The sequence below is a fragment of the Fusarium fujikuroi genome, chromosome FFUJ_chr11, assembly GCF_900079805.1.
Source record: "Fusarium fujikuroi IMI 58289 draft genome, chromosome FFUJ_chr11".
NCBI lineage: Eukaryota > Fungi > Ascomycota > Sordariomycetes > Hypocreales > Nectriaceae > Fusarium > Fusarium fujikuroi.
The window spans coordinates 1,133,126-1,160,539 of NC_036632.1; the positions used below are offsets into that span (position 1 = coordinate 1,133,126).

General features: G+C 48.9%; 12 protein-coding genes; 9 read left to right on the forward strand and 3 right to left on the reverse strand.

Annotated features, from left to right (window-relative positions):
• Nucleotides 1-1,124: 1,124 nt before the first annotated feature.
• On the reverse strand, nt 1,125-2,901 carry FFUJ_11634 (related to lactose permease; the record flags this gene model as incomplete). XM_023570555.1 has 3 exons in its annotated part: nt 1,125-2,506; nt 2,568-2,799; nt 2,857-2,901. 3 exons carry the CDS (start codon nt 2,899-2,901, stop codon nt 1,125-1,127), a joined length of 1,659 nt encoding a protein of 552 aa, XP_023437651.1.
• A 203-nt stretch (nt 2,902-3,104) lies between these two features.
• Nucleotides 3,105-3,396, forward strand: FFUJ_11635 (uncharacterized protein; the record flags this gene model as incomplete). XM_023570556.1 has 2 exons in its annotated part: nt 3,105-3,156; nt 3,251-3,396. The coding sequence occupies 2 exons, from the start codon at nt 3,105-3,107 to the stop codon at nt 3,394-3,396; spliced, it is 198 nt and encodes a 65-aa protein (XP_023437652.1).
• A 3,551-nt stretch (nt 3,397-6,947) lies between these two features.
• FFUJ_11636 (uncharacterized protein) lies at nt 6,948-8,251 on the forward strand (the record flags this gene model as incomplete). XM_023570557.1 has 4 exons in its annotated part: nt 6,948-7,597; nt 7,654-7,794; nt 7,841-8,147; nt 8,204-8,251. The coding sequence occupies 4 exons, from the start codon at nt 6,948-6,950 to the stop codon at nt 8,249-8,251; spliced, it is 1,146 nt and encodes a 381-aa protein (XP_023437653.1).
• A 1,047-nt stretch (nt 8,252-9,298) lies between these two features.
• On the forward strand, nt 9,299-10,684 carry FFUJ_11637 (related to hydrolases or acyltransferases (alpha/beta hydrolase superfamily); the record flags this gene model as incomplete). The annotated part of the gene is made up of 1 exon (XM_023570558.1): nt 9,299-10,684. One exon carries the CDS (start codon nt 9,299-9,301, stop codon nt 10,682-10,684), a length of 1,386 nt encoding a protein of 461 aa, XP_023437654.1.
• A 547-nt stretch (nt 10,685-11,231) lies between these two features.
• On the forward strand, nt 11,232-12,830 carry FFUJ_11638 (uncharacterized protein; the record flags this gene model as incomplete). XM_023570559.1 has 2 exons in its annotated part: nt 11,232-11,291; nt 11,340-12,830. The coding sequence occupies 2 exons, from the start codon at nt 11,232-11,234 to the stop codon at nt 12,828-12,830; spliced, it is 1,551 nt and encodes a 516-aa protein (XP_023437655.1).
• A 959-nt stretch (nt 12,831-13,789) lies between these two features.
• On the forward strand, nt 13,790-15,471 carry FFUJ_11639 (related to Dal5p; the record flags this gene model as incomplete). XM_023570560.1 has 3 exons in its annotated part: nt 13,790-14,017; nt 14,068-14,170; nt 14,216-15,471. 3 exons carry the CDS (start codon nt 13,790-13,792, stop codon nt 15,469-15,471), a joined length of 1,587 nt encoding a protein of 528 aa, XP_023437656.1.
• A 770-nt stretch (nt 15,472-16,241) lies between these two features.
• Nucleotides 16,242-17,795, forward strand: FFUJ_11640 (probable lysine permease; the record flags this gene model as incomplete). Its single annotated transcript, XM_023570561.1, has 1 exon — nt 16,242-17,795. One exon carries the CDS (start codon nt 16,242-16,244, stop codon nt 17,793-17,795), a length of 1,554 nt encoding a protein of 517 aa, XP_023437657.1.
• A 344-nt stretch (nt 17,796-18,139) lies between these two features.
• On the forward strand, nt 18,140-19,692 carry FFUJ_11641 (uncharacterized protein; the record flags this gene model as incomplete). XM_023570562.1 has 5 exons in its annotated part: nt 18,140-18,272; nt 18,338-18,767; nt 18,819-18,936; nt 18,989-19,038; nt 19,086-19,692. 5 exons carry the CDS (start codon nt 18,140-18,142, stop codon nt 19,690-19,692), a joined length of 1,338 nt encoding a protein of 445 aa, XP_023437658.1.
• A 353-nt stretch (nt 19,693-20,045) lies between these two features.
• FFUJ_11642 (related to glutamyl-tRNA) lies at nt 20,046-21,324 on the reverse strand (the record flags this gene model as incomplete). XM_023570564.1 has 3 exons in its annotated part: nt 20,046-20,875; nt 20,923-21,052; nt 21,106-21,324. The coding sequence occupies 3 exons, from the start codon at nt 21,322-21,324 to the stop codon at nt 20,046-20,048; spliced, it is 1,179 nt and encodes a 392-aa protein (XP_023437659.1).
• Nucleotides 21,325-21,615: 291 nt separating this feature from the next.
• FFUJ_11643 (related to D-arabinitol 2-dehydrogenase) lies at nt 21,616-22,467 on the reverse strand (the record flags this gene model as incomplete). XM_023570565.1 has 2 exons in its annotated part: nt 21,616-21,911; nt 21,960-22,467. The coding sequence occupies 2 exons, from the start codon at nt 22,465-22,467 to the stop codon at nt 21,616-21,618; spliced, it is 804 nt and encodes a 267-aa protein (XP_023437660.1).
• A 562-nt stretch (nt 22,468-23,029) lies between these two features.
• Nucleotides 23,030-25,255, forward strand: FFUJ_11644 (uncharacterized protein; the record flags this gene model as incomplete). XM_023570566.1 has 7 exons in its annotated part: nt 23,030-23,040; nt 23,097-23,228; nt 23,275-23,349; nt 23,398-23,541; nt 23,589-23,905; nt 23,960-24,858; nt 24,905-25,255. The coding sequence occupies 7 exons, from the start codon at nt 23,030-23,032 to the stop codon at nt 25,253-25,255; spliced, it is 1,929 nt and encodes a 642-aa protein (XP_023438111.1).
• Nucleotides 25,256-25,714: 459 nt separating this feature from the next.
• Nucleotides 25,715-27,130, forward strand: FFUJ_11645 (related to fructosyl amino acid oxidase; the record flags this gene model as incomplete). XM_023570567.1 has 3 exons in its annotated part: nt 25,715-25,834; nt 25,880-26,865; nt 26,914-27,130. 3 exons carry the CDS (start codon nt 25,715-25,717, stop codon nt 27,128-27,130), a joined length of 1,323 nt encoding a protein of 440 aa, XP_023437661.1.
• Between the last annotated feature and the right edge of the window lie 284 nt (nt 27,131-27,414).

Genomic DNA, 27,414 nt, shown 5'->3' on the forward strand with positions numbered 1-27,414 from the left:
GCATATCGCCACATAACTCATTTAACCTTGCGCAAAAGTCTCGTAAGATCAACAGAGTTCATTGACCTCCTGCCAATAACTTCAACATGCATTGCTAGTTCGACAGGGAGCAGTGACCCGATTTTCTTCTTTATTGTTGTTGGTCGTGTCTCTCGTGTAAGGTCATCTGACCACCCCTGTAGATATATATGTATGTTGGTTCAGTCAACTTCTAAGCGAGGCTGCTGGTTAAAAACGATTAAGGGCCTAGACTTCGATTCCGGGCCCTTCAGGGACTTCAGTTGTAAATTAGCCGGTGGGCCGACGACATTTAGATACGATCCTGATGCTTGGTCATCCATACAGATGACCATGGTAAGTTTTCCATATCACATTTGCTCGACTTTCGAATCTCACTTACACGCAGCTTCTTTCGTATTCCTGGAAAGATCTCTTCATTTCTGGATTCAGGGACTTCCTGAAGAATTAGTGATAGGAGAGGTTTAACTAACCTGTTCGCATTTCGATCTGAATGAAAACGGATAGATCAATCAACTCTTCGCTTCTTACAACAAGTCTCGCAACATATCTTCGGTCAATTTCTTTCGTTACGGCGTTAGGTTCTAGTATTAGCTGAAAACAGCCATGCGGTGCTAGTTCCAGTTGACACTTGAAAAAGCCTGGCATAACTTCGATACAATTCCAAATCAAGACCGAGGACACCTGTGAAACCAGCACAACGCTCGTCATTGTGTGCTGACTGCTCTATGCCTGATACGGCAGTCGACCTTCGGATTAGAGCATGCTTAGATGACGCATTGTGTGCCAACAGGTACTCGGTGTTTCAAGTCTTAGCAGGTAATACTAAGGTTTGTCAGATCAGAACAGGGAGCTAGCAATCTCCTGTTTTCACAAGCTAATGCTGATATAGATTTACGATCAATTGGTTACCGTCACATTCGAAAGGAAAATATCAGTATTACCACCATCGAATTTATTGAGACTAATTAACCGGAGCATGTATCTCGTCGACAGCTATTCATATCCTACTTCACCCAATCTGAACTTCAATTTCTGCAAAAGGAATGCAATGGTCTGCGAACTATGACAGCCAGCCTTACTTGCGACAGAGGATCTGTCAACACTTAAGCCTTGCTGGGATCAGCAACGGCAGGCTCGATATGGACAATGTTGGCATTGGCGTCGGCCTCAAACAGCTTCTTCTGGGTAGAGGTCTTAACTGGGTTGTCGGACGAGAAGATATGGTCGAGTTCCTCGAGAGTTCGGTTCTTGGTCTCGGGCACGAGGAAGTAAAGAATGATGGACTGGCAGACACACCAGACGCAGAAGACAATGTAAGTCTTCCAGGCAATGTTCTTGAGAGCGACAGGGATACCGAACTGCATGACAAGCATGGCAGCGTTGGTGAAGAGAGAGCTGAAAGCCATACCCTTGGCCCGGATCTCGTAACTGAGTACCTCGACGGGATAGAGGGCCTGGAGAGGAGTCCAACCAATGGAGTAGAAGATCTGGAAAAGGTAAACCCAAGCCAAGATAGCCTTGCTGACCGGGCCAGTGACGGCTTCAGTTTGGGACTTGTCATCAAGGTCGGTAATGTTGGCAATCGAAGCGGGAACGGTAACACCGACCCAGCAAAGAGCACAGACGAGGTTGACAACGAGAAGCATAGGTCGACGTCCAACAGTATCGGTAAAGCCAGCACCGATAGCAGCGAAAACGATCTGGACAGCATTCATACCCAAGGCAACCCTAGTTTTGGTCTTGTCACCCTTGATACCGGCAGTGTCGAGGAAGGCGCTGAGGTAGTAGGAGACAATGCTATTTCCAGCCCATTGACCGAAGAGAGAAACGAGACAGTTGCAAGTCAGTCGGTACATAGAAGCCTTGTTTCGGAACAAAGCACGGTAGTCCCACCATCGCTTATCACTGCCGTCCATCTCAAGATGCTCCTCATACTCGTGGAGTTGAAGCTTGACCCACTCGCTATCGGGGTTGCCGTGGCCGTGAAGTTTGACGAGGTTCGCTGTCGCAAGTTCTTTCTGCCCACGGGTGTATAGCCATCGAGGCGACTCGGGTAGCAGCATTGCGAAGCAAAAGATGATGCAAGGGAACATGAGCTGAAGAGAAACGGAAATCATCCAAGAGGTATTGCTTCCCTCGTATTCCAAACCTCCGAGAGCGGCACCGCTAGCGACAAGAGCACCAACGGGCCACATGACATTGTAAAGACCAGTGATGATACCGCGATGTGCAGGATGAGAGACCTCGACGACGTAGGTAGGACCGGCGGCAGCGGCAATGGAGACACCGAAACCGAGGAAGAAACGACCAGCCATAAACTGATCGACACTGGCAGTCTTGATGCAGGCGATCTGGATGACGATACCGATGATGATGATGAAAGAGCCGATAGTCATACCGACGCGACGGCCCCAGGTATCGATAGCAGGACCGACAGCAGGAATAGCAACGACAGAACCGATCTGATACATGGAAGTGACGATACCTATGGAAAGAAGGACATGTCAGCTTGGCGATCAGTTTATTCAGCCTCACGGAGGACTTACCAGCACCGATACCCTTGTTATCCACGCCAAAGAACTTCATGAAGTCACTGTTGGCGAGGAGGGTTCCGAAAAGCGAACCATCGTAACCGTTGGCTGTAGAGCAGCAGAAGGCTACCATACTGGCGAAGATGAGGATGGGAGCTGCCATCTTTGGCGGGGGCTCTTTGATCATGGCCTGTTGGAAAGCCTCATCACCAATGGCCGTCTTGACAATGGCGACCTCATGCTTCGGCTACCAAAGTAAAGTCAGTAATTGCTCAATTGTGTTGCCGAGCGGAAAGACACGCACGTTCTTCTCATCGTGCCTATCGCTGTGGATGGATTCGGATCCCATGTTGATGTTTCAGCGCCGACGCTGTGAATTATCTTTCTGGGTGTTTTGTTGATTGATGATTGAGATGGGTCTGAGCAGGAAACAAGACTCTGGGGTCCAAGATGGATCAAGGAAATATATATTAAATTCTGAGATGCTAGGGATGGTGGTGTTCGTCTGCATCGCAAATTGAGTCCGTCCGTGTGCCTACCAATTGCTACACAATGGAACACGGTCTGCAGATCCGATACAACCCACAAAGATCTGAAAGGGCTGGTAAGTCTGTCTGTCCAGGGCCACGGATCGACGGTCAACCTTCCGAGAGCTGAATCGAGTGCTACACTCTTACGGCCTAGACTGATCTGACCAGGACGGTCAAGCCCTATCCCTGAACGCGAAATTCACGTGGGATGGGGAAGCGAGAATTCGGTATTGACGCAACAAGAGTCTGATTCGTTATCCGATAATGCAGTCATGTGCGCTGGGCCCCGATCCAGGTGTGCCAGCGGCGCTTAACACTCGCTCGTTCGATGAGTAGTGATCGTGCTTCTGTCGGCTCCGTGGTCCGCCATGCATCTAACGTGCTCTGTCTTCCCTGGAATTTGGTCGGCTCACTTTGCGGGCAGCCGAGGTGGCTCTTACGATTCCCCGTGCAGAGGGATGCGGGTTAGACGTGGAGGCCAAAATTACTGTCCCCTCGTGCTTATTCTGTTTAAGGTAAGGAGGAACTCTTTATGTTGGCCGGCCCGGGATCCCGTTGGGTGATTGGTCGAGATCCTTGCTGTTGAAAGTGGACAAAAGTTCCAGACCGTGGGACTGCCATGAATAGGATGAGATTAGGGGAATCTGCGATGTCCTTTATTGCCATTAGAGTTTACCTTCGAGATTTGCGAATATTCTCAAAGGCCCATGCCCCAGATGATGATAACTCTTTCTCCACAACTTTATCGATTTGATCTTCGTGATATTCGATCTCACGATAAAGTTGGTCAAAGCAGTGCTTATTTCATGAGCTTTCATGGCTAGCATGGTCAAGACAAGCTTACTCCCCCGCATTCCAAACGACCAATTCTCCACGAATAATAGTCTCGTTTACGGCCCGACTCCTCCGACCCCATGGCACTTTGATCCCCAAATAAGAAAAGACACACGCGGAAAAAGCGGGATTGTAACCCTCCGCAATGATCTGGGGTAAGCTTTTCTCTTCTCCAGTCACAGGTGCCGAATGGGTCCGCATGTTTACCAATGAACGAATAAATCGACGGAAGTCGAAGACCACCTTGCCGGGCTCAACAAGGTTAGCCTCCGAAATCGTTTGACAGATCAAGGCGGCAGCGCCTTTGACGAGCAGCGGTAACGGTTTTTCACTGCGCGCTGTTGATCGGCTTGATGGGATGACATTCCGAATTTTCACCTGAGGACACTGCTTCTCATACAGCGTGACTGACAGCGGCTGGTCCGCACCGAAAAGAGGTCATTTCGTGGGTTAGGGTTGATGACTGACCCAGAACAACGGCTGCCCAGGCCGCCCAGAGGCTGGGCCGATATCCCGTCAAGGATGCCTCTCTTGGCCTGCTTGGCCGATTCTAGATTATGAATAGACTATTTCCAAGCATCAGATTTGTGTCTTTGGGGGCTCATGGAGATCTCTATTGGGCAACTATGCTACCATTCCGCACTTTATCTTATCATCCCATGATGTGACTGGGCTCATGAGTCCTAGGGTTAAAGTTCTAGTCCGACTGTGCCTCAGGTTGATCTCGAACTTGTCAGAAATAGCGAAATTTGTACAATCTCGGTGCTTGCCGAAGCATTCGAGACTTGACTCAGAGTCACGTTAATCTCGTATCGGTCTCCAGTCTAACTAACATTTCTCAGCGTCTTGAACTTGAATCAGACGACCTTCAAACGGCAATGGGCATTTTGGTGATTGCAATTCTCGTGATGCTTCTGATGATCAAGCGCTTTGGTGAAAGACAGCATCCAGCTCACTAAACAGCAGCGTAGCAATGTCAAAAACATCAGCTACTCGGCAATAGCTTAGCTACAGCCAAGCGAAGGCTTGCCGACATAGCCGCGTAGATCTCCAAGTGGCCTTTCTCAAATGAGTATAAATACAACGATCTATTCTCATAATGGTGTGGAAGCGCTTGCAGGACTTTGGAACATGCAAGCATGTGCTGGGCCTCTCTGGGGTAAGATCTTGGCGCCCAGAGCCTGGGTAGGCCGACTTTCCGCTTCTTTGGATTTCCAATCAACAGGAGTCAATGACCTGAGAGGCGTTCCCGAGACAATGCCCTCGTCTTTGGCTGGATGCACGGGGCGGTGATCCTGGGACTCGAACTTTGATGACTGGTGGCTTGACCGTGAGACCGTTTGCTCGATCAACGGTCCAGACTGAAGCCTTTGTACTGGCTTTAATTCTGTGGCCAGAAAGGTCCCGTTAACGGAAGGTTTGTCACATGAGCTGCTCAGTAGACTCGTTCACCACGCTACCCTGCGTAGTGCCAAGCCGTTTGTCAGAGTGTCTTAGTATTCGGCAGCCAAACATCTGTGGTACGGTATAGCAAGGCTAGTGTGAAAGTTTCATGTTCATTGTTCCGACTTCTGAAAGCCGTCCGTTGTACAGTTGAAGTAGCTATAGTGACCATTCGGTGGAGTAGAGCAACAACTTTTGAAGAGAAACTAGAACATCAATAATACACGATTATACTTAAATATCAATAAGACTCTGTAAGAGCCAGGGCATCTCATATCGGATCTTTTTACATATGTCACCCAAATGGGCGCACCTCATTCCAGTTGCCACATAACAACTCTTTTTTACCGAAGTTGGTTGTGTCAATGAGAGGTCTGGAAGTGTTATGACACTAACAGATAAAATTCAATTTGGCGCAGTAACGAGCATTATCTGTTAAGGGACAAGCACGACAGTGGTGACTGTCAGCATTTTTCAACGTCGGATACTCAAAGTCAATATGAGTATATATCACAATTTCCTCTTCGTACTTACCATTATATTGGAATGTTTGTTGGGAATTATTAAATGTCAAATGTTGTTCAGGGTAAGTTATTGCTTGCAAAGTCCAATACCACGATAAGACGATGAGATAACCATGGCCTCAGAAGCAGAACATGTAGAGATTGATTGACGGGGGTCCTGATGACAGCCAAGTCCTCGAGCGAATCCACTTCCCGCCTTCTGGTCTATTGGCTGAATGTCCTGCCAAAAACACTTTGACCATTCTTTGTTCGATTGGTGAAGTTAAATATTTGTGTGCACTTTTCTTAGTAGACCGGGCGACCTCGAAAGATAAGATAAGATATATAAGATAAGATAAGCAATGGCGCGAAAAGGTCGCGTCACGCTTCACGAGTTGTTCACGAGTTGCAATGATGTTCATAATTGGTTGAAACGAACGCGTCCTCGTGAAGGGACCCAATTCCATGCATGTCCCAGAAATGGCACAAGATATGGCACAAGATATGGCTACCTTAGAGTTGGACAAACCCCCAGGGCAAGCAGCAGGCCACTTAATAGAGGCCTCTGCCGCCACTTGTTCGACAGTCAGAAAGCGCCAGAGGTGATATGTAGTCATTCAAGTGAATAGCATTACTTACTAGGGTTGTCGTAGGGCTGTGCATCCTCGATTGTCGATCAAATGCCTAGTGACAAACTTTAGAGTTTGCCTGAGACTTTGTGGAACTTATTTGCGAATAAAAGTCGTTTTACCTCTGTGTTGCCTGTCGACTGCTGCGAATCGTCGTCTGACTTACTCGATTCGGTGGCCATTTCGACGCTACCAGACAAACATCACGGTAATCGGCAAATCCGATCATTGGTCTAACGCTTACCCTCTGAATGCTCAGCCCTAATGGTGAAAGCGTGTATGAGTCGACCAAAAATGTGTCGATAGACTTACTGATTTTGGCACTTCAACAGATGTTGATGATATTCAGTCGTTATTTACGTATATATATGTCTTGATCTTGGCTATCTTCTCAGCGACACCAGAATACTTCATTTTACTCCTAATTCCCAGACCACTTACAAACACAAACGCATCATGGGCATTCTAAGAGACACGATCGGCTCAGCCGTAGACGCTGCAGCAGAGAGTAGTCAGAAAAAGAGGTCCCCTTATAATTCAAGGCAAATGCCACCAACACGACGAAATCTGTCGCCTTATGATGCAATCCCATCCTCGTCTCAAGGAGGTCAGCCACGCACAAGGCAAAATCATAACCAGAAGTCGAAGGATCGGTCGCCTGAGACAGAGAATTTCTCTGCTCGAGATGGCTCCAGCAGCCAGCAACAGCCTGGATGTCGCTATAACGACGAACCACCCTCATATTCACTGCACGCTTACAATGCACCCTTGAGCAGTCGACCTAGAAGCAGCCAGATGCCTTCACAAAGCAATATCTATCAACATCCATCATATAGTTTCTCTTCCCCTGAGACCATGTCTACGGATACACGATTCTCCTCCGGCCAACCGTCCTTCCAAAACACTGAGTTCCGACCTCTGATTCTCCCACAGATTGCATTCGGAGCAGGAGAGCCCTTCCTACGTGGTTATAGCTCCGAAGTCAGCAGGTACGGTATCACACGCGATCAATTCCTTCAAGTCGTGGATGAGATCAATCTCGCCCGTACACCTAACCCAGAGGCACAATTGTTCCAAAAGGGTGCCAACATTGCCGGGTGGTTTCTGTAAGTTATTTAGCTCAAACCGTGCGGCTTTGTGAATTGACAAATCTATCCGTCAGGCCTGGTGTTGCCACTATCGGACTTATGGCAGGTCAAGCCGGCATTGGTCTTGCTACGGCGTTCGGCCATGCATCGATAGTTTCAAAGGCCTTATCAAAGGCCAATATGGAGCTATTTGCCCCCAATGGACTCGAGATATGGTACGTATTTCTTGCAGTCAAGGAGCTCATGCTAACGAAGCTCTAGTATCATCAAGACCCAAGACCTTGATACGGAACTGTGCATCTCCTCCCATGGAATACGAGATGTGCCGTATACCACGTCACCAGTTGATAGACTGAGCACTTATGGACCTCGAATTGCCTTTGTGAATGATATCCTACCAGAAAGATCAGACATGGGACGACAAGATCCTCTTGCCATGGCTGGTCGAGCTCTCAACAAAAGGTCAAACAAGAGGAAGGCCCAAGACGCACAGGAGAAGTTAGACAAAGGCGAAAGGAAGGGCAAAGGAATAGGACGACTTTTCAAGTCATATGATGACATTGAGTGGGTGAGTAACTATTGCGGCTGCGATATGCCGAAGAGAGTACTGATCTATTCTTTTAGCTTGTGGTGAAGCTAGCACCTCCTATGAGCGCTGGACAATTGTATTGACTTAGGGAAACGAAGGGCGTCAGGTTAGATCTACTGTAGGTTCAATTTTGAAGCGAGTTGCGGGTTCAATTAGAATAGACTTAGATATAATGGAAGTAAGAATTCAAGGCGAACCAGTCTTGTGTAAAAAACCCTTCCTACTGAGGCTTTTTACAATTGGACTCGAAGCATTCATCCATTGAAGTTTGTTTCGAACTTAGCAGAATCGTCCCAAAGCATCATGGTGTCGCTAAGCTACGTGCTGTGCCACCCTATCTGTTCAGAAGATCCTGATGGTGACCTTATTCTTGTCACTCAAATCTCGCCCAGCACGCCCTAAACCGTCCAACAGCTTGTTTCTGATACCAACTGCTAAATCGAGCAATATGACCTTTCCCCCGTATTCCTGATTGTCTTGGCTCCATCATGAATGTTGGGACTGTAGGTACCAGAAGGCCGGAGACCCCATTGGATGCCCCGTTGGTGAGCAACAGTCTGACTCGCCAAAGTAGAATAAGCTCATACTAATGGCCAACAGGGTGTTGCATTGCGACAGGCTGCTGCCGAGCGTGTTATTGTATAGCTGATGATTCGGGCGACATCAAGTGCCTGGCTGAGAAGTCCACTTGCCAGGCAGGACCTACATGAGATGTATCCTGTCACTCGTTTGATTCGTCCCAGCGTATTCAGCATACGGCTGTGCTGAAGCGATGATGTTGACCGGGTATCTCAGCCGCTCGTAGTGTTGAATCGACGCAACGAGTGCCAACCTGAGCTAGGTAATCCGAATATTACGTCGAAACACGTGCCGGATACAGTAGGCTTTTCAAATGGCGGGACTTTCGGCTAGTAAGCTGACGGTCCGCAGTAGTCGATCACTCCATGCCGCTATGCCAGTATGGTGACGGGAAGAGAGGGCTCTTGAAGTACCTCAAATGAATGTTAATATTTAAGGATCAAGAATGTGTATAAAATGGTCGAGGCACTGCACAATCGAATTTCCTCATGCTGCATCAGAACCTGTTATTAAAACACCTCTACATTATTCTAACACAGCAAACTATCAACATGAAATTGAACAACGCCGCCCTCCTCGTCTTTCTGGCGTCTCTCCAATCGGTAAGTCCCGTATTTATTGGAGATGCAACATATACTAATGTTACTGTTCAACAGGCTGTTGCAACTGCCCTTCCATCAGATGTAAACTTACGCCGCAGTCATGGCTCTAAGAACGACACCATGCTACACATCATCCCGGATATTGACTTCAACTTCAACGTCATGGCGACCTTGGCCACAGCTCCCTACCAAGGGGCGGATATCGGGGAGATCCTCGTCGCGGCGAGTCAGATCAAGACGGGCGATTTCGAAAGCTACTACGAAGCGTACTACAATCTTGCGACTCGTGTTCACAACCAAGCAAAGGCAATCGACCGCAAGAGGCATCCTGTTTCTGCAAGAAACGCGTTCTTCAGGGCCTCAACCTATTATCGCTCTGCTGATGCATTCCTGCATGGGAACTGGAGTGATCATAAGATCATGTCGCTTTGGAAGCAGCAGGCCGATGCCTTTAACAAAGCAATGCAGCTCCTGCCCATTCCCGGCGAGCGTGTTGAGCTACAGGCTGACAACTTTACTGTCCCTGCTATCTTTTTCAAGACGGACAAGCCTGGTCGTCGTCCTACTGTCATACTGGGTAACGGATATGATGGTTCCATGGAAGACCTGTATCATGTTATGGGCGAGGCGTTGACACAGCGAGGCATGAATGCTATCGTCTATGAGGGACCAGGACAGCCAACCGTCCGTCGGTACCAAGGCCTTGGCTTTATCCCTGAGTGGGAAAGGGTCGTCACACCGATTGTTGATTATGCGCTTTCTCGAAATGATGTCGACGGCAGCAAGCTTGCGCTAATGGGATTCTCGTTTGGCGGGATCCTTGCGCCTCGTGCCGCAGCCTTTGAGCATCGTCTAGCAGCAGTGATCGCCCTCGACGGGATCTTCGATTTCGGCGAAGTAATGCTCAAGCAGTTTGGACCGGAAATTACTGAGCTATTCAAAGCTGACAAGAAGAAGGAGGTTGACGAAGAGGTCGCTCTGGTTCAGAACAACGCGAGCATGCCTTCGACTCTGCGATGGGGCATCGATCAGGGAGAGTGGTCATTCAAGACTCACTCGGCCTACACGTTGCTGGAGAAGTCCCAATGGTTCACCTTGAAGGGCATCGTGGACAAGATCAAGGCGCCTGTTTTTGTAGGAGATGGCCAGAATGATATGTTCTTCCCTGGGCAGGCGAAAGAGTTGACGGAGCAGCTTGGAGGTCGGGCGACGTATCATCTCTTTGAGACGGCTTCGGGTGCTGGACTTCATTGTCAAGAAGGGGGTTACGTGTTGATGAACCAGGTTTCGCTTGATTGGCTCGAGGATGTTTTTGCGAAATCAGACCAGGCATAGCTGAGTGTCTGATCAGCAATGGGCCTACTGATACTCCGCCCATTGTGCATCGCCACTTTGAAGACCCTTGACCCATTAGACTAGTTAATTGACTCCGGTTTCGCTTTCTACTCATTGACAATGGAATGAAGCTGCTTCGACTTTGGATAAAGCGGAGATCGTTGACGCTGTTTGGTTGAACGACAGAGAATTGCCGGCACTCGGCAGAGCCTTGGGGTGAGATGACGCAAGGATCAAATGGCTTAGCGAAGGCCTCCAGTGCATTTGGCTTCTGATAGGTGCCGACTAGCCGTGCTTATCACTAAGCGGCCTAATGTTATGCCAAATGATGAGCTTATCCTAATCTGGTGGGCATTTCGACGCTAAGGAAGCAGACCCAAGAATCACCAAATACTTCAATATTCGTCGAAACACTCGCCTTTTCTAACACATCCAACTATCATCGACTCCGTCATACAGCTCTAGGGTCTGCCACCAAGCACCAGAATTACCGAGTGGACTAACCCGAAGACCTTCCAACAGCCAATAACAGACCGGTCATCTGATCATGGTCTTCTCTGGCAAACCTTCGCGAGCATGCGAACCCTGTCGAGAGAAGCGCAGAAAGGTATGGTCCGTATGCATGTTCTCTTCTTAAACATCTAACCCTCTACAGTGTGATCTCAAAAAGCCCTCCTGTTCCACATGCATGCGGATGAAAATCTCATGTTTTGGATATCGAGACGTTCACTCAGTCAAGATCAAAGACCAAACCTCAGCCGTCATACGGAAAGTACAACGCCAGAGATGTGTCAACGCAAAAGCAAGCCCCGATTCCCACAGCTCATTCAGCGATTGCAACTCTCCGATTCAGTCAATTAGTCCCAGCGACATGGAGGTAGACTGTCTCCGAATCTCAAGTCCCCCCGAAGAACTTGCACTAGGGTACTTCCTTTTTGTCTTCACAAAGTCCGGCCCATTCACGTACCTTCATGAACACACAACTACTCTCGCCATCGATGATGACATAATACAGGCCATTCACGCCCCGGCTCTCGCCTCTCTAGCTCTCGAACATCGCCGTGTGGACCTATTACGTGCAGCCCGTTACCACTACTCCAAAGCCTTGACTCGGACAAACCAAGATCTAAGCGATCTCCAAGTGGCCATCCTCGACAAGACCCTTCTTCGTGTGCTGTTGCTCTCAACCTTTGAGGGATTAGTCTTCGAAGGTCGAGGCTCAACGAAAAACTGGGAGCTCCACGTGCAAGGTTCATTAAGACTTTTGGTGCTGCGAGGAAGACAACAATTCCAGACTGAATTTGGGCGCAGACTGTTTCACCATACAGCCGTCAATGTGTTGACAAATTGCATAATGCAATCAAGCCCGATAGCAGACGACTTTTTAGAACTCTTTGATTATGCCCTTTCCGACCAGTCGGGACTCGATATATCGAGGACTCACATGATTGGATTTGTCTGTCAATTCGCCAAGCTGTCTGGCAGAAAGGACATGTTGGCGACGGACTTTGTGAGGGAGTGCATGGACCTTAACCAGAAGGCCGTCGCGTTCGTCGATACATTCTTCCAAGAACTGCCGTACGAGATTATCAATGTCACGTCCGAGGAAGACCGACAGAATGCCCCTGGCACGGAGATCTGCGCCTACAAAGATACTATACACAGATATCAGTCTCAACAGTCAGCTCGTGTCTACAACACCGCTAGGCTCATGCGATTGGCAGTCAACGAGTGGATATTCACCGTCTTCGATCGAAATCCCCATCAAGTGATCCTCAATGAACCCGGCGAAGATGATCCCCTTAAAGCCACCTGGAGCCAGCTTCCCATCAAGGCCGCACTGCAAGCCAGCGATGTAATTGACGACATGCTAGCCAGCGTTCCATACTCGCTAGAGCTGCTGAATACGCCGTTCCGAACAGCTTCACGATATGTGGTCTGGCCACTTGCAAACGCTGCAGGATCTGAAGTTTGCCCTCCACCTGCGAGGCTGTACATCATCGATCGGCTGAAAGAGCTGGCTGTCAAAGCAAACCTTGACCAGGCTATGCAAGCGGCGAATATGCTGGAGGAGAGAGTGCCGTTAGAGGACTGGCAAGTTAGCCTTGATGGCAAATGGTATGTCGGTATGCTAATGACTCTTTGACAGGATGCATCTCCTTCATCTCTCGTGATGCGCGGAAAGAAAAGGATTTGGTCACATGGAACTAATAGTATAATTGCATGGTTACTTGTTGCGAAATCAGCCCACGTGGGCACTCGTGTATATAACGGACTCATGCCGAACGGGTTCACGTATAGTCTACTGCGCGCCCTTATCAAAGACGTTACTGCAAGGAATAATTGCGCAATTCGCATCCGCAAGAGAAACCCGTCTAACTTTAAGCTACCGAGTAATAGCCCTATGGGCTTGGCTCAATGAATGATCTACTAATGTGCTTCGACCCGAGTTGTACCCACTACGGAGCCGCATGTCGGACCCGAGTCAGTGGTTCCGCAAAGAGATGATACAACACTAAACTCCAACGAGAAACAGTTTTATCACTCTCTGCTGTTAAGAGTGTGCAGGTGAATGGTCCTCCATATTTATCACAGCGACTGGAGATCATCGTGGAACATCATCTCGGATGAGTTAGAGTCTTGGGAGCATCAAATATCTTGCATGACCCAGCCGTGCGGTTCGATGGAATCTCCAGGATCTATCCGAGAAAGTCAACTAGCAGGGTAAGAACGCCCTTGAATCGACATATTGTGGCAACTTTCATTATGTGATTGCTAGTCCGTATGGCGAAAAGCGAGGAGTGGATAGGTTCATGTGAGAAAGTCGAACGCCTTTCATGCAAGACAGGTTCTGGAAACCCAGCAACAGTCACACATGGCCCCAAAATGAGAATGGCTCATGCTTGCAGATCCACAGTAGCCAACCTCCCCTGCAAACCTAAGATATTGACCCTGTAGGTCACCGGGCATCTTGCCGGCACCCGATTATCGACAGATCCTGCATGCATATTTAAGAGCATCAAAGGACGCCAAGATGATAATTTACATTTACTCTCACATTCTTATTCATAATCTATCGCCACTCGTCTTTGGGTCAACGATAACATGAGTGACGAGAAGCAAGTCGACCCCAAGGTCGCTAACGCAAGCTCCAGTAGCTCACTCAATGAGGGCGCTGTTATCTCTGGCCGAGCTGCAGATGAGACTCTTGATCTTATCGAGAAGCACGGACATGAAGTTGGGGAACTTACTCCCGAGAAGAAGAAGCAGCTCAAGCGCAAGATTTACATCCACGTCCTTTTGCTTGTCACGTTCATTGACTTTATGCTCTATGTAAGGAGGACAAATCGCTAAAGATGATTGGCACTAACACCCGGGTTCAGGTCGATAAGAGCACGCTGGGTCAAGCTACACTCCTTGGGCTCTTCAAGGATACCGGTCTCAATAACTCCGAGTACAACAACTTGAACTCCCTCTTCTACACCGGTTAGTCACCTCATTGTGTGCAGTCAACACAGCTAACCCTTTCAGGTTACATTATTGGTCAGATTCCTGGACAACTTCTCATTCAAAAGCTACCGCTGCGCACGTTCATCTCAGGAATCATCTTTACATGGGCTGTTATTGTCCTCCTCCACTGTGTGGCCCAGAGCTATGGAGCCCTGATCCCTCTTCGCTTCTTTCTCGGATTCGTCGAGTCCGCGGTCATTCCAGCTCTTGAGATTACGATGTCTATGTTCTTTACGCCTGAGGAGCTCCACCAGGTCCAGCCTCTATTTTACACTTCTTGCATCGGCTCGCCCATGTTCACTGGCCTTGTTTCGTACGGTTTGCTTTATAGCAAAGTCAGCACTAGCCCGTGGAAATTCTTCATGATTATCACTGGAGGCATATCCCTCGTTCTATCAGTGATAACCTGGTTCTGGTATCCCAATAACCCTGCAACTGCATGGTTTCTGACCACTGAACAGAAGGTTCATACCATTCGTCGCATTCATGAAACTACCCGCAGCTCAATCGAGCAGAAGACCTTCAAGAGGCATCAGTTCTACGAGTGTTTGAAGGATCCTATTTCCTGGCTGTTCGCCTTCTCGGGCTTCACACTCATGCTGGCCAACAATCTCCCTTACCAGCAGAGTTTGCTCTTCCTGGACCTTGGAGTTTCTCCATTAGGATCGACCCTCGTCTGGGTCGCTTCTGGTGGGTTTGCAATTCTTGCATGCATAACAGCCTCGCTTCTGATACGCTTCTTCCCTGGTCATAGCGCTTGGTGGGCTGCACTCTGGTGCGTACCTTGTATCGCAAGTAGTATTGGCATGGTCGCTATTCCATGGGGCAACACTATTCCTATGCTTGCGTGCCTTCTTCTCCCCCCGAATTGCTTCGCGCAAACATGGATCATCTCTGTTGGCTGGGTATCATCCAGTTGTGCCGGTCATACAAAGCGACTCACCCGAAACGCCATGTTCATGGTGCTCTATGGAATCTCAAATATTATCTCACCGCAGCTATGGAAGACAGGAGGGCCGCGTTACTATCCTGCGTGGATCGTCCAGATCGTGGCCAGTTTCACCTTGACGCCCATTCTGCTAATAACGATTCGGTTCATCCTCTCTAAGAGAAACAAGGAGCGACGACAGTGGATTGCCGAACAGGAAGCGCTCGGTAACCATGGTGAAGGATATGTCGAACAGGTTGTGGATGGCGAGACTGTGAAGGTCAAGGTGGATGTTTCGATGCTGGACTTGACTGATCTGGAGAATAAGTACTTCCTCTATCCACTGTAGTTGACATTAGATATTGTCTTTATCGATTGAGCTGAGAATGTGTATTTTCTGCTGCTTGCTTAGAAATGGCACATTCAAGTCAACGATGGTGAACCTTGATAGGTAGTCGAGCGCCATGTGTACTCAGACTCACAATCTCACTGCTTGAATTCTTAAATGCTGGACAGATCACGAGGCTCTCTTAGTTCTGCAATCAATCTTAAGTGGTTTCCTGATATGGTAGGTGGCAATCAAGCACAGATCTGTAGCCTCCGCCTTAGAGCGACATCTCAACAAGCCCCACCACGCCCAACTTGAACATCCGCCCTGGCTAGACATGACCTCTCACTAGCTCACTCAATCCAGAACAAGGGCCACGCGCAGATTGTCGTCGAATCTTTGCTTCCAGAATGTCAAGAGGTTATTTATCGATCGGCGACTGATAAGATGTCGCACCAAGGCGGGTGATGCAGCGATGCGGCGACATCATGGTGCTCGAATCTCAACGCCCAAGATCCACATGTCCCGTGGGGTTCGTTCTGGAACTGGGGTAGAAGGGAATGGCGAAGACATCTCACTAAGCTATTATATAATGGATATCGAATTTTGTGATTCCATGACTCCACACGTTCGCCTTTCATCGACAAGATGCACAATCACTCGTACGTTGCCCCGAGTATTCGGACATGACTTGCTATTTCAGATGGCCCGAGATCGGCTGCCCAGAGGAGTGAAAAGGAAGCTCTCTCGCCGTCTGGTTCCCAAGCGGCCGCACTCATGTCATTCACACCATGACGAACTACATGACCATGGATATTCAAGCCAAGACGGACCCTCACCCCAAGGTAAACGAATCGACCCCCTCCACCAAGTCCATCGAGCATGGCACCAACGACACTGAGCTTGAACGCGCTCTCCATGGCCGCCACCTCCAATTCATCGCCATCGGCGCCGCAGTTGGTACAGGTCTCTTCATCGGCACGGGCAACGCCCTCGCAACAGCCGGCCCCGTCTCCCTCCTCATAGCCTTTATCTTCGTCGGAAGTCTTCTCTTCGCAGTAATGACAGCCCTAGGCGAAATGGCAGCATATATCCCCGTTGCAGGTGCCTTTACAACATACGCCTCGCGCTTTCTCGACCCAACATTTGGCTTTGCCATGGGTTGGATTTATTGGTTCAGCTGGACCATTACGTTTGCGCTCGAGTTAACAGCCGCGGGACTGATCATCCAGTACTGGGAGAAGGGACTGAACATCGGTATCTGGATCGCTGTATTTTGGGTCCTGTTCACTGCTGCCAACTTCATGCCTGTTCGTTGGTTCGGAGAGTTCGAAATGTGGTTTTCGAGCATAAAAGTCATCACAATCATTGGCTTCATCATCTTTTCGATTTGTGTCAATGCTGGCGTCGGAGATCAAGGATATCTCGGCTTCAAGTACTGGAAAGACCCTGGAGCATTCAGTGAGCATCTTGTCGAGGGAGATGTTGGACGTTTCGTCGGCTTCTGGTCGGTCTTGATCACCGCTGGTTTCAGTTATCAGGGCTCAGAATTGGTGGCCATCGGTGCAGGCGAAACCAAGGATCCGCGCAAGACGATCCCTTCTGCGATGCGTTGGACATTTTGGGGCGTCTTTTCAATCTTCATCGCGACCGTGTTCTTCCTCGGTCTCAATATCCCATCGACGAACAAAGACCTCCTCAGCGAATCACAAGACGCTTCGGCATCTCCTCTGGTTATTGTGGCTCAACTGGCAGGTGTTCCAGTACTACCTTCTATCCTCAATGCGGTTCTTTTGACTGCTGTATTGACTGCTGCAAACTCGGATGTGTATTCCAGCAGCCGCATCCTCATTTCTCTGGCAGATTCGGGCCACGCCCCAGCATTTCTGAAGAAGACCAACAGATTCGGAACGCCTTATAATGCCGTCGGTGTTTGCGCCGCTGTCGGCTTTTTGTCTTTCCTCAATCTGTCCAACGACGGAACTGTTGTGTTCAACTGGTTCTTGAGCATTACCTCTGTTGCGGGATTTATCGCATGGGCTATCATTTCGCTCTGTCACATTCGCTTCATGAAGGCCCTGGCTCTTCAAGGGATTTCTCGATCCGAATTACCCTACGTTGCGCCTTTGCAGCCATATTTATCTTGGTATGGTCTGTTCTTCAGCGTGCTGATTATTATTACGAGTGGATTTCAGGTGTTTATCGAGTGGGATACCAGCTCCTTTTTCACAGCGTACATTAGCTTGATCCTGTTCATCGTCATGTTTGTTGGTCACAAGTTGATCTTCCGGACTAAGCTTGTTCCGCTGAACGAGATGGACGTTATCACCGGGAGCGATGTCTAAAAGTACAGAAGAAAATATATTCTGAGATAATACAAATACTTTATGCCGAGCTATGGATCTTCATTCCTTCAGACTTCATCAGAGTGACCTTCCTAGTTAAATAAAGATCTCGTATCCGGTTATTGCCTAGCCCTTCAATCGCCAGCGACGAATCGATTGGCCGACAACAGCGGAGAATTACGGCAGCACCAATGAGATCGCTCCTGTTTTCAGCCGAAGATCCCGGCCTCTGATTACCTCAGCGCTATTGATATGCTATCGCTATCGCGCGTCAACTTAACTTGGGTTAGTGAGATCTGTTTCCAAACAATTTCAAGATCCCCAAGGACACGAGGCCTTTCGACATGTTTCGGGACGCGTCAATACATTCGCTGATACCAACGACGCTGCTTCTTCTCTGCCTTGACGCTGGTTACGTCTTGGCAGCCTCGGAAGCCTCGGGGCTTGATCGGTGTCCAGATTATGTCGCTAATCATGGTGAGTAATATCTCATCGATCGATCGATCACCGTCATGGCCTTCAGTACTGAGCGAATATTGCAGCGCCATTAGTATGGCTTCATCCAGAAGATCGCTTCATGCCTAGCGACCTATCAGCTCACATCGTCAATACAATACCGAAACTCAATGAGCAACCGATTAGTGGACCTTCATTAATTGACCTCTCGAATCTCGGGGAGCTCAATAGCTACGGTGGCGAAGATGTTGCGCTCACAGCCAAGGAAGATCCTCTCACTTATCCTCAATGGATTCTGGGTGAAGCACCGGATGATTCTGGCCGGATAGCCAACTCAGTACCCTGCGCCGTGATCTTGGTGGAGAAGAGCGAGGTTGACATTGATGCATTCTATTTTTACTTTTACTCATTCAATGAGGGGCCAAACATTACCCAAGTCATGGAACCCATCAACCATTTAGTCGGAGATGAGAACTTATCATCGGGAATGCACTTTGGCAACCATGTTGGAGACTGGTAAGTCTGCTCCCACTCACGGTCAGTGGTTCCTCTAACCTTTGATGTCAGGGAGCACAATATGGTCAGATTTCACAATGGGACCCCTGTTGGTATTTACTACAGCCAGCATATTGACGGTGTTGGTTTCAAATGGGATGACTCGACAGTCAACATCACTGATGGGAGGGTAGGGATAGTGTTCATCTCCCTCGGATTCCACTAGCTAACGAGTATCCCAGCCTATCGTGTACAGTGCCCTCGGCTCACACGCCAACTATCCGCAGAAAGGGTATGTAATATCGTTCTATTCTCCAACATTGACTCACCAAGCCACAGCCACCAAATTCACAACGCAGCAATGTTCGACTACTGTGACGAAGGCAAGCTATGGAACCCAGCTCAATCAGCCTACTATTATCGGTTTAACCCCGATTCTTTTACCATCACTCCCATCATCTCACCCTTTGAACCGTCTTCGACCGAACCCGCTCAGAACTACACTTCGTGGTTCGACTTTACTGGCCACTGGGGTGACATCAGCTATCCAGACTCTGACCCACGGCAAGAAACGGTGCCGCACTTTGGTCTCAAGCGCTTCAACTCTGGCCCCAACGGTCCTCGCTTCAAGCATTTGATTCGCAAGGGTCTTGTACGTGATCATGCGCGAAAGATGGGCTGGAAAGAGTGGGCAGTTGGTGTTTTTATGTATTGGTATCCTTGTTGTATACAAGGCTGGAGATTGTGGAGGTCTCTGGGGATCTTGGCCGTGGTGGTGTCGGCCTTGGTGCTTGCAGCTGTGTACGGAATTAGAAGGCTGAAGATGTGGAGGCAGAGACAGGTTTACACGAAACTGAAGAATGACGATATCCCGATGGAAGAGTTGAGGAGGGAAGAGGAGTTCTTGATAGGGTCTGACGATGAGGAGGATGATCATCGACGATAGACGGGACGGCTTCATCTTTACTGTTCAAATAGACACATAGAATTAGACAAGCAACAAGACTTCCGATCATGCACCCCTCTTTGTACCTCTATGAGAACTGAATCATTCAGAATATCTCAGACTAACGTGGCAAGAAACCTCCTGGGTGACAACAACTGGCTAGGTGACTAACCTGACCTAGACTGTTTATTCCACCCACCCTCTGCCTCGAAGATATTACCAACCGCCTCGCTCACCTTGAGGAGGTGACGATCACGCAGTCTCGCGGAAACAAGAGAAACCCCCACGGGTAAGTTGTTCTTCCCACGAAAACCTGGAATATTGACCACTGGTGTATGTAACGCCTGTCCATGTTAACGAAGTCCAGGATCCAGCATCTGTTCACTTACCGTCCAAGTCGCTGCAAAAACAGGGCTTCCTGTATTTCCCAGGCCTTCAGGAGCCTCGTCGAAGACACTCGGAACTAGCACGGCGACATACTTATCTGCCATCTTATCAAACCGCGGTCGTAGAGCTGCAAGCCCATCATAAGCATCGAGCTGGGCCTGTCGTGAAATTTTATGCTTCTCTTGAACACCTTTCGCCAACACCGGATCAAGCTTGTCTTTGTCTTGGTAATACTCTGGCCACAGACTCGTTGCACCCTCAAGACGTACGAGAGTCAGGTGCCAGTCAATGACTTGGTCAAAGTCTGGACCAAGATCAAGCTCTTCGACTTCAGCGCCATGTGCTTTGAGAAGCTCTACAGCTTTGTCCATAGCCGCGATTGTGCCCTCTCCAGCCAAATTCCACTTCGACGTCCGATGTACGGCAAATTTCGAGCCCTTGATATCTTCAAACGTGCTCTCCTCATCATCGTGCAAAGCAAAGACGTCAGCTAGGGTCTCAAAGTCCGAAACGCTTCGGGAAAAGAAGCCAATCGTATCAACAGTTGGAGCACAGAACTTCTGTCCCTCTCTTGTGATGGCTCCCCATGTAGGCTTGAAACCGTAGATGCCGTTGAATGCAGCTGGACGAACAATAGAGCCTACAGTCTGTGAACCAAGAGCAACGGGGATCTGAAAGTCTGCTACTGCGGCAGCTGAACCAGCTGAAGAGCCTCCCGGGGTATGAGAGGTACTGTGTGCATTGCGAGTAGCTGGGCCTGTGAAGGATGCAGCAAACTCGGTTGTTGTAGTTTTACCTGGAAATGATGAGAACTTCGCGTTTAGAAAGGCTGGCTTGACTTACCGAAGATGAGACATCCTGCTTGACGGAGAACCATGACCGATCCGGCGTCGATTACGGGATGATCATTTTTATAAATAGTTGAGCCATGTTCAGTCGGCATATCTGATAACTTGTCAGCGACAGGCTGCGACTTGAATGCTTTTAGATGTTGCCTTTGGTCAATATGATGTCCTTGATCCCAACAGGAATGCCATGCAGTGGTCCTCGTTGATCCTTTGGTACCTGGTCTAATTTTCTAGCCTGTTCCAAAACAGCTTTCGGGTCAAGATATGCCCAAGCTTTGACATCGTCATCTCGTTGCTTGATTCGCTCAAGTAGTGATGAAGCATACTGCTCAACTGTGAGATTACCAGAACGAATGTTGTCCAAAATTTGTGTCGCTGTGTGGCGCCAAGGCTCCATATTCGAACAGGAGTTCTTGGAAGTATAAATTGGTAGCGGGTATAGTGAGAACCTGAATGAGCTCTTGATGCAGTTCGTGGGTGAAGTTCCCCGCTCGCTGACAGTGATGTAGATCCACTGAGATGAGGGGGTTCGGATCTTGGGCCCGACACTTGATCAGGAACTTTCCTCACCGGCCGATGCCTCCGCGACAGGTTTCAGTTCGGAATCGCACAGATAAAACCTGATAAGTCTCATTTATCATATACAGGCATGCTCGATTGCAGCATGAAGATTAGGTCCAGCCACTGCTCATGGATCGCTACACCAACCGCCATCAACAACATAGGAACTACCAGTTACCCCACTAGCTTCATCACTACCCAAGAACACAATCACTTTAGCTACTTCCTCCGGCTCAAGATCTCGCTGCAAACTCTGGCCGCGCATAACCTCTTCGTGGTACTCGGGCGTGAGAACCTCATCCCTTTGTCGCTGGGTCGCAATGGCACCAGGCATAACACTATTGATGCGAATGTTGTACTTGCCATATTCTTTACTCTGAGTACGCGTCAGGCCCATGATTCCCGCCTTGCACGCGCCGTAGACTTTGGCATGTTAGCAGACTGAATAGCCAGACAGGAATGTCAAAGTACCTGGAGTTCCTTGGGCGGGGATGCGCCAGGTGATTGACCCAAGATTGATGATGCTCCCGCTCTTTGCCTCTCTCATCGCCGGGAGAACAGCTTGGCTCATGAAGAAAACATGCCGAAGATTGGTGTTGATGTTCACTTCCCAATCTTCAGGCCTGACATTTTCTGTTTCGAGTCTGGCTCTGTTTCCAGCAGCCGCAGCATTATTGACCAAGATATGTATCATGCCATGTTTATCTTGGATTCTCTTGACCGTGTCTTGTAGCCTTGGTAAATCCGAAACACTGCAACTGTAGAAGATGGGTGCTTTGGCTTGCACGTTGGCGTCTTTCGCGCGCGATACAGCGCGGTCAATTGTCTTTTTCGCCGAGCCCTTGGCGATGTCGATGAAGATGACCTGGCTGCCCTGTAGCGTGAACAACTCCACTGTAGCAGCGCCAATGCCTTCTGCACCGCCTGTAATGAGCACGGTCTTGTCCCGCAGACTGGGGTAAGTAGCGTGAGTTGCCATGACTGCAAGTAGATGTCGATAAGAGCTGGAAATGAGTTATTGGAAGCAAGATACTGTGAGAAGAGGATTTTGTTTGACCCCTCACTGATGCCCCACAGATGCAAGCCACTTTCAAGTGATGTAATGCGCAGAAACAACGTTACAATGGTTCGTGACCGTGACTCCATTGGTGTATGGGCGGAATTACTGTAAGGAGTCTGGACTCTGCAGTACGTATTGTCATCTTTTACAATAACTTGGGCCGCTCAACAGCGTGACAACTTTGTTCAACACATTTTTCTAGAAAACTATTACGGGACATCGCCTGAGTATAATAGAACGTAGCATCCATAGCCGACCTGCCCTCCTGACTTCATTATACTTGGGCCTGATGAGTCCGGTGGGGTAAGATTAGCTTCCGCTCACGTGCCTATGAATGATCATCAAACTTCCGGGTTCCGTCCCCATCTCCATCTCCAGATCTGCTTATCGCCACAACTCGGATAAGTTTTATCAACCATTCCGACTATTGAACGGCCTGTTTTATTAAAATGGAGCCTCGGAGCAAACAGGCTTGTGAGCCATGCCGGTAAAGTACCCGTGGTCGTAAAGATAATGTATCAGGTTCAGTCGGGCTGAATTTCGTATAGGAAAAAGAAGAGCAAATGCACGGGTGAAAGACCGACATGCTCATTCTGCGGACGACTAAATCAACTATGTACTTACCGATCTCTTGAGCCAGTAAGAACTGCTGCAAGAAAAAGCAGTAGAGTCAACAAGAGGTAAGGTTAGTCAAACGAGTCATTGAGGCGAAGCTAACACGAAAAGTGCCCAAAGGGATGATTTACAGGAACGGTTCCAGATGCTGGAGTCACAAGTGAAGGGTATTTATGAGTTGCTTCAGTAAGTTCACTATCGATCATATTCAACGAGTGGTGGCTCATTCTTTAGACCATCGTCAGCCTCAGCTACGGGCCCCGGGCCCTCTCCAAGTACTTCTGCAAGTGTTCCATCTACAAGTTTGCAAGCAGAGTACAGCGCAAGTCCTGGCATGACCTCGCCGCCGCCGATAGACACAATCTTTGATGTGAACAAGTCAGTCGCCGTTCTGGCCCAAATATCAATTTTACTGAACTTCCCAGTCCAGATGTACCGTCAGAGGTTTTGGGTCATCTTATAGAGATCTATCGTGTGAAACTACACCTCCAGCCTTTGCAACTTTTCAACATAGCCGAACTCAGGGGCACTCTTAATTCGGCACCTCAATATCTTCTCTACAGCTTCCTGGCGCTCACTGTGCGGTATAGCGTGCATGACTTCTTCAGTGACAATAGATCCAAGGCGGTTGAGTTGTATGGCAGCTCCGCACAGCAGGAGGTCGCCATCCTTGCTTCTCAGGGAATTCCTAAGCTTGAGATTGTTCAAGCCTTATGCTTACTTGTCCTAGTTGATGTCGCAGGTAAGTACATTTCAGCTGCTTCTCGTTGGTTGTAAACTGACTCAGGTGAACCAGCATGTAAACCAGGCCGAGCGTGGATGAGCATCGGAACCATGTCCCGACTGGAGGCTCTCCGAAAGTTATCCCAGAGTTCTTTCTACGAATCATCGCCCGAACTTGAAGCCAGCCTGAGATGCCACTGGACCGTTGCTCTTCTAGAGCAAACATTCATGCCTCAAGAGCGTAGCCGTATATACGACGATGACGAACACAGATACCCAGCCAGCGCCCACCGGCCACCGTCACTTCCGCCCACGAATGATGGCGAGTGCCCTCCAGATCTCTTCTCAGACGACGCATCCGAGGATCTAGGAGTTACGGCATATTACATCAACGTTATCGAGATGTGGGGTCACCTCTCATCATACATGCATCAGGTCAGAATCGGGAAAGCAGAGACAGCATGGTCACCCGGTTCGATGCACTACATCCTCTGCGCAGAGCTTTACAAACACGAAACCAAACTTCCTCATAGCCATCTGCTGAGAAACGTCCATTTTACTAAAAGAATGGCCGCCGAGCTTCAGGACCAGCGCGAGTACTGGATACCGTGGCTTCTCATGCAAGTTGTTACTCACGCCATCACAGCTATTCTACATCATCCTTTCATCCACCTTGTAGCTATGCGAGATAGATCGAGTGGACTTCAGGCCCGTTCCTTTTTGCAGCAAACTGTTGATCAGGCTCTATTTAATTCAGCGTGGGTGTTCAAACTCCTACGTCTATGCGAGGAGCTGCGCTTCGAGGTCTGTGATCCTTTAGTAGGGCAACTTGTAGCAGTAGTCGCAACGATCCCTTGGTTATTCCAACGTGCGATTGATCCGAAGGTCGCGGAAAAAGCAAAAGGCGATCTAGAGTGGTGCAAAGGGTTCTTGGAGAGGCTGTCATCAACATGGCCGCACATTATGCAAAAGGTGCGTAGCTAGCAGCTACTCAGCCGGGTCACTAACAGGTTTTCAGCTCGAATTACTACAGAGCTTGGACTCTACCGCGGATAATAGCTCACAGCCGCCAGCTGGTAAGGGCATCTCTATTGTCTTCCATCCAGCTCTGTTCTGGGCTCTGGTAGATCCCAAGATCAGCCAGATGACGCCGCTATACGGAGAAAGTTCAAGTCGTCCGCAAGATGCTATCATTCGCATCTCGACGCATTATATCCACCCCTTGACTGAGACACAGGTAAGCCAGTTGGCACCAAGCCAAAGAGAGGAGTCATTTGATCCATTCATGTTTGATGTTGGGGAGCTTGAGGAAGTGAATTTGAACGATATCTTTTCGCAATTCATGCCAGACATATATGACATACAGTAACTCCGGTCACTTTCTGATTCTCTACCTAACGCTCCTCCCTTGGTCAGATTATTACAATCGCATCTATGTCTTGCACGCTTTCTCGAGATTCCATGCCTAAGTGGGTTGCAAATATTGCATCCTAAAGGAGTAGGGGGGCCAAAGGCTGCGATAGTAAACATTCTTGAGACGGGAGAAGTCGGGGGGAAAGTAAGATCTTCAAGGAATTATACAGTGGTCTAAGTTTTATTTACTATGATTCTTTTATTATATATATATGAGTTATCGATTGACGGGCCGCACGTTAAACCTCATGCTGGAGATCCGCTCACGTGCACGGCACATCGACACTGTAGATAGGGTCGCATACAGGACATCCGTCTCCACTGGGCACTTGGGTCCAGTATATCAGACGTCAGTTTTCAGCCAGACTCTCAATGTGACCTACCAAACAGCATCGCCTGCCTCCATCTCATCATCATGGATCAGACCAGCAGGATCGTAATCATTGGCGCAGGCCTTTTTGGCCTCACTACAGCCAAGCAGCTCGCGCTAGAAGGTCATCAGAACATCACTGTCCTTGACAGGCACATGCCGCCTGTAAGAGCCCCAGCCTCAGTGACGTCGATCCGCTAACCTCTTCAGGTGCCGGATGGTTCCAGCTCGGATATCTCCCGAGTCATCCGATTTGACTATGCCGACACCGACTACTGCTCCCTTGCGTATGAAGCTTATCGCAAGTGGTCCCAGGACCCTAAGTATAATGGTATTTTCTACCAGACAGACTATGTCATTGCTGGTTCGAGAAGTACACCTGAGAAGTCTTGGACGGATAAGACAATTGCTCAGCTTGATAAGCGACAGCTGCCTTATACCAGATTGGCAGATGCTGCTGACATAAAGCGGAGGTTTCCAATCTTGACCGGCGAACTTGCCCAACCTAACTTTGAGGGTTACTTGAACAGGTCTGGCGGCTGGGCAGATGCGAATAAAGCCATTAAGCAACTTCGTGATGAATGCCTCGAGCTAGGCATCTCCTTCATCGCTGGTCGAGCCGGAACCGTTGTCGGCTTTGACAGCGACGCTCAAGGTGTAATCAAAGCAGTCAAAACCCTTGAGGGAACTCCTGTGCGGGGCGACCACTTCATTCTTGCAGCAGGCGCCTGGTCTTCCGGTATCGTCCCCACTTACAACTCAACACTATCAACAGCACAAGCACTCGGCTTCCTTCACCTTACAGACGATGAGATGGTCAAGTACAAGAACATTCCCATTTATATGAACTACGCCACCGGATGGTTCAACTTTCCTCCCCACGAGGACACAAAGATGCTTAAGTTTGCTGTTCACGGTTGGGGCTACACTCGAGCGCCCTCAAAGGGTGACAACAACTCTGTCGAGTCCAACATCTCCGTTCCGCCTCCTATTTCTCGAGAGCGAAAGAACTTTGTTCCTGCTGATGCTGAGGAACGCCTCCGAGCCGGCTTGCGCGAGATGCTGCCTGAGCTGGCTGATCATGCCCTTGCTCGGGTAGCTCTGTGTTGGTACACAGATACACCTACTGGTGACTTCATCATGGACTATCATCCTGATTATAAGAACCTGTTTGTTGGCGGAGGCGGAAGTGGACAGTAAGTGACAGCAGCCCTTACTAACGACACCTGGCTAATCTCTCTTAGCGCGTTCAAATTTCTCCCAGTCTTGGGCGAGTGTATGACATCCGCTTGGAAGAAGAAGCTTCCCAGTCAATTAGCAGAGAAGTGGAGGTTCCATACAGAATATTATCATCGCGAGGATACCTTCCTTGGTGATGGCAGTCGAGGTGGTCCAGAAAGACGAGAGCTGAGTGCAGCCGAGAAGGCGAAATTGAACGGGGGAGAGAAGTCTAAGCTGTAGTTACCAGTCCTCCGTAAAGTACATACTACATATTCTGAACTGTCGTCACATTTCTTATCAGCAATAAAATTTCGTAAGATATATCTGAAGGTGATTGATCACCTCGACACTCACGTTATCCTTCAGCATATGTCAAGTGCATCGACAATCAACCGAACCTTTTGGTATACCACGACCAACCCATCAATCCTCTCTAGTACCACCACATGAACTGCAATAGCTACGGGCATGGGCCAAGGTCTAACCTACGGTATTCTGGTTTAAGTCAAACTTTATTTATTTAG